Source organism: Sminthopsis crassicaudata, chromosome 2, assembly GCF_048593235.1.
Source record: "Sminthopsis crassicaudata isolate SCR6 chromosome 2, ASM4859323v1, whole genome shotgun sequence".
Taxonomy (NCBI): domain Eukaryota; kingdom Metazoa; phylum Chordata; class Mammalia; order Dasyuromorphia; family Dasyuridae; genus Sminthopsis; species Sminthopsis crassicaudata.
The window spans coordinates 523,817,960-523,830,479 of record NC_133618.1 but is presented as its reverse complement, the minus strand read 5'-3'; the positions used below and the strand labels follow the sequence as shown (position 1 = coordinate 523,830,479).

Genomic DNA, 12,520 nt, shown 5'->3' with positions numbered 1-12,520 from the left:
CCACCTCCCTATTTTATTTATCTTTGGGTACCTCTCAGTGCCTAGCACATATCTATAATTTTACAATAATAAAAATAATTTTACATTTTATAATTAAGGCACAGAATTTAATAACTAATAGACTAATAGTCTGAAAGTGAGAGTTCAGTCCTTTCCACTCTACCCCCCTCTATGAACCATAAGATCACCATCCCTTAGTTTCTTCAGTAGAATGACTTAGTACCCATCCTGTATGGGTACAGGATGATTATGAAACTCAAAATGAAAATATGTGTGAAAGCAATTTGGAAAATATACAGTTCTATATAGATTAATTAATCATTTTTTGTTGTGTTGTTGAATCATTTCAGCCATGTCTGCTTATTTGTGATCTCATTTATGGTTTTCTTTGCAGAGATGCTGGAGTAGTTTGACATTTCCTTCTCCAGCTAATTTTACAGATAATAAAACTAAGGCAGACAGAATTAAGAAACTTGCTCAGATTCACACAGCTAGTAAGTATCGAAGGCCAGATTTGTATTACAGAAAATGAGTTTTCCTGACTCTAAGCCTGGCACTCTATCTACTGAGACACCTAGCTTCCCCAATCAGTGAGCATTAATCACCTACTAAATGTCAGGCACTGAATTAGGCACAGGACAAAAACAAAACAATACCTCCCTTCAAGGAGTTTACTTTCTGTCAGAAGAGATGATGTGTACATATATAAATACATGCAGGATATGTATAAGATAAATGCAAAATAGTTTAGGAAGAGAAAAGGCAAAAGAAAGCTGAGAGGATCAGGGAAGCTTCATGTAAAAGGTGGCTTTAGAATGTAAGATTTTTTAAAGATCCTAACCCCTTTTTAAGATATAGTGTTACATGGGAACAACATTGATAAGGGCTCGAACTATTTTTAAAAATTATAGCCTTATAGCCATGTGACTAATTTTCCTAAATGTCCATGTCATTAACTCAGAGACAAAACTCAGGAAAGCATCAAAACTCTGCTAGTACTCCTTCTGAATGTAGAAACAACTGGGCTTATTATCTAGTTAGTGAAAATAGTAGGTAAAGAGCTTTTTCCTTCCTACCCCACATAACTATGACCCAAGAAAAGTTTTCCTTCCTGCCCCATCTTGGTTCTGTCCCAGCCCTCTAAGTCCCAGGAGACTCTTCTTCCTTCCTCATCCTTCAATAATCCTAGGAACAGATGTCTGGTCCTCATCCCCTACATAAATGGTTTTGACGTAACTTGAGGATATCTTTCTTGTATTTTGTGGAGTTTTACTCAGACTCCACAAATCAATCAATCAATCAATAAGCATTTATTTGTGCTTATTTTGTGCCAGAGACCCACCTAAGAACTGGAAGTATAAGGCAAGACAGAAACAGTCCCTGCTCTCAAAGACCCGGCACTCTATGGAAGGACAACACATAAATAATTAGGTACCTGCAAAAAAAAAAAAAAAAGTAAGAAGATAGAGTAAGAAGAAGAGAAAGGCATTAGCATCTAGGGGGGAAAAGTTTCCTATAGGTCTCCTGGAGCTCACTGAGTAGGGGAGAATACAATGACATTGTTAGATGTACACTTTTGGAAAATCACTTTGGGAGCTGAGTGAAGAATAGATTATAAGGACAGATTTGCAGCAGGGAAACCTATTTAAAGACTGTTGAAACAGACCAGTTGAGAAGTGATAAGAGCCTGAACCAGGATGTGATTGTGTGAGTGGAGAGAAAGGAATGTGTGCAAGGGATATTGTAAAGGTTGAAATGACCAAGATTTAGCAACTAATCAGATGCAAGCATAAGTTGTGATTCTTTATAAATCATTCAGTGGGCCATAATTTTCCATAGTGGATGTGACACAATTTTCTTTAACCCCATCTTTTTAGTGCATCAGGTAGCTGAACGAGTGGAGGCCCTGGGTCAGTTTGTGATGAAGACAAGACGAACACTCAAGGGCCATGGGAACAAAGTCCTCTGCATGGACTGGTGTAAGGACAAAAGGAGGATAGTGAGCTCTTCTCAGGTAAAATGCAATTGGTTTCAAAATGGAGTTCATTAGTAATGGCTTCTGGTGCATGTATTTAAATAAGAAGAAATAAAAATGTGGTTTTTTTTTTCCAAATTCTTTCCCAATTCTCATAATTTTTATTCAACCATATCAATCTCCCAGAAGATCAATCAATAGTCAATTTATTTTCTAAATCCTATAAATTTTGCACACTCAGAAACAAAAATTTAGTTGAGAATTATCTGGATGTGATTTTTGAGTAAAATAATTTCTTCCTTTCTGAATGTATGGAGTATTATTTGTTTACAAAAAATCAGTAGCAGTTTCATGGTTTCTATGGCTTTAAAAATTATTAATTTCTTTAGTACCCCAAGAAAATAGAATGAGGTAGTAGGAAAAGGACAGACTTTGGCATCAGAGAAGCTGGATTGTAATCCCAGCATAAATTTGACTGCCTGTGTAACCTTGGACAGGTCATATTGCCTCTCTTTGCGTTGGATTTCCTAATCTGTGAAATGGGGAAGTTGAACTAAATTATCTATAAGATCCTTTCGGTTCTAAATCATAGATTCCCATCCCCCAACAACAACAAAAAAAACTCCAACAACTCAATCTGCTCTCCCATTCCCATTCTCCTCATCAGTAATGGTTCTTCAAAATGTTTGGCTTATTTTTAGAGAAAAAAAATCATATATAACCCAAAAGGATGAAAATGGGCCATTGTCAACCATATTCCAATCTGCTAAGGACTGAGAAGGCCATTCCCAGAAAAGAAATATGTAGACATTTTGAACAATGAGAATATTATCAGATTAAGAAATATATTGCTTCCTAGGGTGACTACTTTGAAGGGAATACTATTTAGATGTATCATTTTTGGTATTTTTGTTTAAAATCAATCATTTTATTTTCTACTCATACCTCATATTTGTATATGAGTAGACATAGTGATGGGTCATTAAATGTTGGAGTATTATCCATTGCACTGCTCAGTCTGAAATGTATCTTTGGAAATGACTGAATTTATGATACTTTATACATTGAAATAAATGAATGCAAACATAAATAGCTAATAAGGCAGTTTACTTGATTATACTTATGTATAAAAGTTTTAAGACTTTTTATAAATCACCAACAGAAGTACTAGATAGAGTAAAGGTTTCACATTTTTTTAAGAGTAGTACTCCATTTTCTCCCTAAATTGATGAGTTTTATTTAAATACATTAATTACATCCTGCTACCTTTTTCCTCCATTCCCCCAGAACCTAGCATTTTTTAATAAAGGAAAAAAAAGTTAGATGTATCAGTTGCAATTGGCAGCACAATGAACTTTTCATTGGTACCAGTTTTACTACTTCTTACCAGGAAAGAAGTGAACTTTACGTTCAGTCAGCTGGAAGCAACATTGGCCTTTATATTTTATTTGAATTCTATTACCTTTTAAGTGTTATCTTAGCCATAGTGTATATTGTTCCCTGGTTATACCTACTTCACTTCTCATCAGTAACACATCTTCCTAGATTTCTCAGAATTCTTCATTTTCCTCATTTTTTTATATGTGAGATTATTCCATTATCTTCATATACTATTTTTTTTTATCCTTTCCCTGCTGAAAGTAGATTTATGGGCCTGAAGCATCCAGATTATCATATCAAATTTTTCCTTTATTTAGCCCTTGCAGATGCAAATTTTAGCTAAAAAATTTAGGCTATTTTTTGTTAAAAATTTGAAAATCTGTTTTGAGATCTGTTTTTTTTTTTTAAACCTAGGATGGGAAGGTGATAGTGTGGGACTCCTTCACAACTAATAAGGTAAGACATTTTTTCCAAAGTCCTCATAAATAGCATCAAATATAGTCCCAAAACCCAGTGGGTAGCAAATGATTGTATGTTGATATGTTGATACTATTGATAGGTATACAATTGTGAACATAAAACTAGTGTCCCCTTCTGTTAGAAAAGAGATAATGAGAATTATATGTTTTCTCTAGTTAATATGTTAATAATGGGATTATGTTTGTAGGAAGGATGGAGTTAGCATAGTATAAAAGAAACTGGAAGTGGAATTGGAATTCAAGTCAGATATAGAGGTCAGCCCTGGCTTGACTTCCATGTAGACCATAAACCAGTGGTCCTCAAACTTTTTAAAATAGGGGGCCAGTTCACTGTCCCTCAGACTATTGGAGGGCCGGATTATAGTAAAAACAAAAACTCACACTGTCTCCGCCCCTCAGCCCATTTGCCACCCAGCAGGCCACATAAATGTCCTCAGTGGGCCACATCTAGTCCGCAGGCCGTAGTTTGAGAACCCCTGCCATAAACCATCCATGACTGCCAAACTTATATAACATCTCATGAATGTCTTGCCCTAAGTTCATCACAAAGAGTCCCCCTGGGATTATGATGTCCTTCTGGACAACATAAAGAAACCAATGAAACATATGAATTGTCCATCAGGTATCCCAATCTATTATTTTGGGACAAGACCATCATTTTTACTCATACAGTTTATTTTATGACATCTTTTATACTGATTGTCTTTCACAAATTCTTTGTAATGTTTTATATCTATTAAATATAGATTCTAGTATAAAAAATTTGAAAAATCATCCAAATCAAATGCTTTCAATATTTTTAGTGTCTAAATACTTTCAAAAATCAATATGTCTTTTGTATGGAGAATTTTTTTAAAAAATATCAGTGATTCCCATTGTGTAAGGAGTTGAGTTTTCAGATCAGAGAGAGAATATAAATCTGCTTTATTTAGTGTTAATGAATGTCTAGTTTTTGAGATATCAGAAAATTCATGCTCAGGAAGTCTCTGACCCTATCCTACATTGTTCCATGTTTTAGCCACTTATGAAGCATATAAGTCTTACAATTGACACTAGCTGTCTCAAATTTTTTATAGCCTCTTAGTGAATTGGAACGTTTGGGAACAAGAAATTTATTTTTTATAGCCAATTATTTTTCCATGGGAAATATATCTTTGAAATGATTGTATAAACTTATTGGAAGTCATGATTTGCTTCAGATTAAATTTTTTAAATTTTTATTTATTATTAAAGCTTTTTATTTTCAAAATATTTGCATCATTTTCAACATTCAACCTTGTAAAACTTTGTGTTGCAAATTTTTCCCTTCCTTTCCTCCACCCCTCCACTAGACAGCAAGTGATCCAATATGTGTTAAACTTGTGCAATTCTTTTATACCATTTCCACAATCATCTTGCTGCACAAGAAAAATCAGATTAAAAAAGGGGAAAATGAGAAAGAAAACAAAATGCAAGCAAACAACGACAAAAAAAAAAGTGAAAATACTATGTCGTGATCTGCACTCAGTCCCCACAGTCCTTTCTCTGGGTACAGATGGCTTTCTCCATCACAGACAATTGGAACTGGTCTGAATCAGCTTCAGTTTAAATTTACAAATAATTTTGTCAAAAAAAAAAACATTTCTCTGATTTTGTGTTTGTTTCAGGAACATGCAGTGACTATGCCCTGTACCTGGGTGATGGCATGTGCCTATGCTCCATCAGGATGTGCCATTGCTTGTGGGTAGGTAGAACATCTCCACCTTTCTATCAGATTCATTTCATTTTCTTTTGGCAAGAAATTTCACTCTCATGTCTCCTACAAAAAATATGCCATTAAAATAAGTGTCAGGGCCACTAGGTGGCTCAGTGGACAGAGCACCAGCCCTGAAGTCAGGAGGACCTGAGCTGACACTTAATACTTCCTAGCTGTGTGACCCTGGGCAAGTCATTTAACCCCAATCTGAAGGAAGGAAGGAAGGAAGGGAGGGAGGGAGGGAGGGAGGGAGGGAGGGAGGAAGGAAGGAAGGAAGGAAGGAAGGAAGGAAGGAAGGAAGGAAGGAAGGAAGGAAGGAAGGAAGGAAGGAAAGAAGGAAGGAAGGAAGGAAGGAAGGAAGGAAGGAAGGAAGGAAGGAAGGAAGGAAGGAAGGAAGGAAGGAAAAAAGAGAAGGAAATAATTTTTTTAAGTGTTTACATTATTTGCTTCCCAATAATTTTTTAAGGAGTAAATCTGACTTTCCTCTTACATATTTTTTTCAACTAGGTGTATGAATTCATTAGTATAAAGAATTTATAGTGAAGAAGCTCACACTATTAATTCAAGTCAGTACATTTCCTGCAATCTGGTATCTTGGGTATCTGAAAGACTGAACCCTTAAGTGGTTTACACAAAGTTGCATGACCAATATGAGTGGAAGGTGGAGCTTGAACCCAAGACTTTTTGACTCCATTATATTGTCTCTGCATTCATATGAGCTAGCTAACATTTGTGTGGCGCTTGAAGATTTGCAAAAATTATTTCATCTTATCCTTGCAACAACCCTGAGAAGGGCTAGTGAGGATAATAAGGCTGAGAAGTTTCATTTCTGGCCAGGGTCATACAGCTAATAAGAATCTGAGGCAGAATTTGAACTCAGGTCTTGTCAACCCCAGGTACAGCACTATACCCACCCAGGTGAATAGCCTACATTCTCATTAAAGAGTGTGAATTTGAAACATAGGCAATCCCTTGTTCCCCCAAACTAGAAATTTTAAAAGTATTTCCAGAAACTCTCTAACCTTTCCTTAGTGGTCTTATTTCTATAGTCTCTCATTCCCATGATATTTATGATGTCCAGACTCCCAAGGAATATAAGAGAAATACTGTTCACATTAAAAAAAAAAAAAAAAAAAAAAAAACTGGAAAAACTTACTCCGTGGGTGATTGAGTCATTTGCTTAAATAAGGGCAGTGGGAGAGCAGTTAATCCCTTAAAAAGCATAAACAGCCTGCTGTGAGAGGCAGATCATACCACACACTTATTTTATCAAGAATAATGATAGTCAATAGACATATGGGAAGAGCAAAGAAGTGCCTGCCTTGTCCTTGGCAGTGTATAAATATTCAGAGTACGAGCCACCTGCACAGAATGTGGACATGGCTGGTTAGTACTTACTTTTCAAAGGGAAAAATAGAGGCAGTAATCGTCAGACTTCTTGCCCTTTATTTCCTTTTAAGAGCTCAAGTTCAAGAAGTGGTTACTGAGGCTGCCCATGACTCCTGGACATGTTTTTTATACTCTGGAGGGAGAGTCTGGCCCATTTGAAACCTGCCACTTCCCTTGATCCAGCTGGTTGTAATGAAAAGACAAACTAACAGTCCCTGCTCCACAAACGGAGAGAGGAGAGTCTCGGCTGGGCTCCTTCCCGGGGGATCCCGGGAGTCCTTGTGCACAGTCAGCTGTCGATGACCAATGCAGCGTGCTCCTTGCTAACTCAGACCTTTCACGGCTAAAAAAGCCACTTCTCTTGGTAATGAATAGCTAGAAACAAGGAAGTCAAGACAGGAAATCTGAGACTAGGAGGACAAGAGCTGGGGCTGGGATGAAGGGAGAGGAACCAGGAAGAGAACAGCTCTCGCTTGTTGTGTGGGTTTTCAAAAGTAAACATTCAGTAGAAGAGTTTCCACTTTGCAATAAAAACCAATCTGAGGCTCACTCTGACTCCTGGCCAGAGAAATGTAATACTTCGGAGAGGCTGATAAATCAGAAAGGGAAAATGTGGTTCTCTGCAGTTCAGGAGTCAAGAGAAAAGCGTTCCTTTTCCCTGCAGCTGTCCATGAGAAGGTAACCTCTCAACTTCAGTGGTGGAAGAAGAAAGGAAAGGAACATTTATTAAAACGCCTACTATGTGTCAGAAACTGTGCAAAGCACTTTGTAAACACTGCGTCATTTGAGTTCACAATCATCTTGGGATATAGGCAGTGTTATTATTCTCATTTTACAGGTGAGGAAACTGAGGCAAAGGTAAAGCGACTTTCCCAGGCCACAGCTAGTAAGTGTCTGAGACCTGATTTGAACTCTTAAAGTCGGTGCTCTGAGCCCTGGACTACCAAGCACCAACAGGAGAATTAGAAAAGCAAAAAAGAATCATCATCCTGGAAAATAATGTCTAAGGACATGGTGATCTGGGAATTACTCAGCCTTGTCTTTTGGAGGCTAACCTTTGGGTGTACATTAAAATATTCAGCATCATCACAATACGGTCTTCATAAAATCACAGAGCTGGAAAGAACTACTGAGTTCTCTTGAGGCAGGGGAGATGATTATCTAGTACATTCTGAGAGCTTTCTGGGAAAGGAGATTCCAAGTCTTATTTGAGAACCTACATCATTGTGTTTAAAACTCACAAATAGAAAAGTTATTCTTTGTAATCTATAATCTTTAACCAGAATCCTTCTTCCTACAAATTGAGATGACTTCAAGAGGACAGAAACTTAAGCATTATCTTTTCTAGCTTACAACTGAGCAGAAATCTCTATAACAACCTTGTTATGTTGTTTTTTTTCTGTTTCAGTGGGGAAGAAAAACACATGGTTGCTAAGATTTTATTTTTAAGAATCTCTAGACAAAGTTAAATAGTAGCCCCAGGTTAAAGTAAGTTAGAAATTATTAAACTCATGTTGTCAGTTAACTATGTCTCTTACTTAACCATCTCTGCAAACTAAAAAGCTTCAATACTTTCAATATTTATTTATGAGTCTGGTTTTCTGATGCTTACATGGTCTGGGTGTATCATCGAATCCACTCACTGGCTGTGTAAACCATAGCCATGGCATCAAACATGTACCAAATCCTTCTTATCTGACTGAAAGTCATAGAAAATATAAAATTGCATTGTGCTTATTGTTGATCATGAAAAAGCAATGGAGTCAACAGAGCAAGACATTGCCCTAAAGGCTCTTTTGCAGCAAGATATCTCCCATCCATGCATCAAAACTTTTCAATGTGCAGCCACAGAAATAATCCTATTCAGTGACCCTCTAATTTTAAAGAATTAAATGGGGAATAATTTGATACAAAAGATATAGCACAAAGCCCAATGGAAGAAGATTGTATTTTAGATGATGAGGGATTCTAGATGCCCCTGTTTTCAGAAGATTCTGTACTGGTTCTATCAAGCTCCATAAAATTGAAAAACTTTCTAAAAGAGATCTATAACAAGATCTTGGTATAATTATCCATACAGAAAATACAAGTATAATTATCCATACATCAAATATCAGATCAAACAAAATGAGGTGGTGTATGTAAAGCATGACATACGCTTTCAGTTGTCACCTTGTTAACAAATCTATTTATTTATATTCTTTATATCCAGTGCCCATTCAGAAAATACCAAGTGGATAAATATTACTATTGCCCAGATGATGAATTACATTTGACAATAGACTAATTGTAGAATCTTTCATTAGTATTTATATCTGAGACAATCAATATAGATGGATCACACATTGGACTTAGAATTGAACAGCAGGAGCCAGCTGGATTGCCATCAGTAAATTGCAAATTTCCTGTAATAATCCTAATTTCCCATGGAAACAGAGACTAATTTTTTTATACCAACATTCTACCGCTTGGCAACAAGACATTAAGTACAACAAATAAAACATTAAAAATGGATATTTCACAGGGCATGGAGAGGCACATGGTGTATGTGAGCAAGCTACCAAATTCCAAGTCCCCCAGTAGAGAATCAATGAGGAAATTCAAAGAAAAGGAATAAAAAAATTCATCAAGGAAATATATGATAGACAAAGAAGATGGATTGGTCACATGCTCAGGGCAAGGAATAACAGGCTAAGTGGAGTGCCCCACTAGTATTTTCATGTTAGAAAAAAAGGGAAGTCTACCTCTAACAAGTTAAGTGGACACTTGCTACACTTGAGAGGCAAACATAAGGGAGGATATGGATCAGAATCACATGGAATAAGAAAGCCTCGATGGTTTGTATTCTACATCTTTGGAAGGAGTCTACTTGAGTATTCTTGAATGAAAGTTTCCAACTTCTTCATATTCTTCCCCACCTGTAGAATTCCTCATCAGGTCTTTTTCGGTATCATTCCTATAAATAGACATTAATGCAACAATTCCAGAATGTTATGGAGTCAAATCTTGTTTGTTCAGCATACATAGTACAGGACAAATATTTTTATTTAGGAGATTTCAGGTTCTAGATCTGACTGTTACCTGGGCAAGCTCTTGAATCTCTTTGAACCTTGGCTCCTCCATCTGCTTGCCCTTCCTACTTCACCAGGTTATTATGAATGAGAATTAACTGTTTAATTAATTAATAATTCTTTCTACCAATACAGATGTATTGGTAATTTACAGGCTTTAACTTACAGACTTAGGAGTCACCAGGAAATTAAATAACTTACCCATGATCCCACAACGAGTATGGGTCAGAGCCACCTAGGTCTTTTCCCCTATAAAGCTAGTCTTCTACCCATTACATCCACCACAGTTCTGCTTATAAACAGGGATAATGTCAAAAATTTAAAGCAAAGATAAGTTTTCCTTATAAGTAAAAAAAAAAAAAAAAAAAGATTCAACCTCTCCCTCACTAAAGCTTTTGCTATAAAGAACAGTTCCAACTACTTTGAGCTTCTAATAGAGAATCTAATTTAATGTACCAATTCTGATTTTGTGTTAGCTCAGAGTATTCAATTATCTCAAAAAGTTTAATGAACTGTTGCAGAATTTAATAAATTTAGTTTCATTATATATTCAGAGATACACAGTAAACAACAACTAGATAGTATTTTTAATGGAGGGCTATATTATCAAGTCACTCAGACACTGATAGAATGCCCCAAATTCCCACAGGTTGAGACTTTCCAGGGTGCTAGTAGTGAAAACAATTGTTGAGCATTGGGAGGCAAGTTTATTCACTGATGTCATTCTCTAAATTATCAAAAATTGATTCTACTACAGTTAGTCTTTTAGTATAATTGATACAGTACCTCATATATGCATTATCATTAATAACTAGTCACTCTGAGTAAATATAAATGTATTGATCATATAATTTTCAGATTTCGAGATTTTTTTTTAATTGCAGAGTACTATGTCACATGCTTTTTCAATGTGATATTTACCATAGTTAAAACGTTACAGGTCAGAGATTCTTAACCATTTTTGTGTCATGAGCCCCTTTGGCAAAGTCTGATAAAAACTATGGATGCTTCCTCAGAATGATGTTTTTAAATGCCTAAAACAAAATATATGATTATGAAGGAGATCAATTATATTGAAATAAAATTATCAAGATATATTTTTAAAGTTCACAAACTCTAGATGTAGACCTCCTAAACTAGATACCTCCCCAAAAGAAGCCAATAAACTATACCCCCTAGTCCTTTCCCCACCCCAACTGGTTTATACCTTGATTTCTTCTGGGCTTCATTTTTGTCCTAATTAAAAGGGAGATGGGTGTGTGTGTGTGTGTGTGTGTGTGTGTGTGTGTGTGTGTGTGTGTGTGTGTGTAGACAGTACTAGGAGTAAAGGGTAGGGGCTTCAATAATTATCCAAAACAAGGTCTAGCTCCCAAGTTGGAGAACTCCAGGGTAGATAGATTAGTTCTGGCTTTTCTTCAAGGGACTACAGTACGTTTGTCATTATACTGACAGGATAATTGTGATTGTGAGATATCCTGTGGTCATTCGGTATACTCCAGCAGAACCAAAATATTTTATAATCTTAAGGACAAAATTCCAAATTGAACTAGTACTAATTTGCATAAAATACTGTTATAATTTTTTTTAACTTTAAAACTTTTTTTTCTTTTTTTAATTAATTTTATAATTATAACATTTTTTGACAGTACATATGCATAGGTAATTTTTTACAACATTATCCCTTGTACTCCCTTCTGTTCCGAATTTTTCCCCTCCTTCCCTCCACTCCCTCCCCTAGATGGCAGGCATTCCCATACATATTAAATATCTTATAGTATATCCTAAGTACAATATATATGTGCAGAACCAATTTTGTTGTTGTTGTTGCAAAGGAAGAATTGGTTTCAGAAGGTAAAAATAACCTGGGGAGAAAAAACAAAAAAATGTTAATAGTTTACACTCATTTCCTGTTATAATGTTAAGAACAGAAAATATCCTGTGGATCTTTTTTTTTAATAAATGCTCAAATGCATTGCTTTATATTCTACAAGAGAGAATTAACCACTAAAATCAATTTTCATTTTCCATGCCTGCAATGTATATATAACTTATGCCATCATTTCTGTGTCTGAATACATGATACTCCAAGCATTCTTATTATAAAGTTGACAACATGCATTTTCAGAAACAAATGAATAAAAAGGATTTCAAAGACTCTTTTAAACTTCCCCACCCTCCCCCTTTTCTCCCCTATGTGATATCACTGATTGAAATTTCTTTGTTTTCCATATTAGTGGCTTGGATAATAAGTGTTCTGTATATCCACTGACCTTTGACAAAAATGAAAATATGGCTGCTAAAAAGAAGTCTGTGGCAATGCATACCAACTACCTTTCAGCCTGCAGCTTTACCAACTCGGATATGCAGGTAAATAATCACCTAACTGTCATAGATTTACCATTGCTTAACCCTGTAAGCATCATTCATCCAGGACAGCAGGAGATGCAGAGAAGTCGACTATACAGGTGGTCTTCACTCAATGGCAAAGATG

General features: G+C 35.9%; 1 protein-coding gene across 1 annotated transcript in view; it reads left to right on the top strand.

Moving 5' to 3' along the window:
• Positions 1–12,520, top strand: part of GNB5 (G protein subunit beta 5) — a 54,760-nt gene that overhangs the window by 20,229 nt on the left and 22,011 nt on the right. Inside the window, exons 3-6 of the mRNA XM_074294528.1 lie at positions 1,878–2,014; positions 3,770–3,811; positions 5,481–5,557; positions 12,264–12,396. Of these exons, the coding sequence (XP_074150629.1) occupies positions 1,878–2,014; positions 3,770–3,811; positions 5,481–5,557; positions 12,264–12,396 (389 nt within the window). The remainder of the gene's footprint in view (positions 1–1,877; positions 2,015–3,769; positions 3,812–5,480; positions 5,558–12,263; positions 12,397–12,520) is intronic.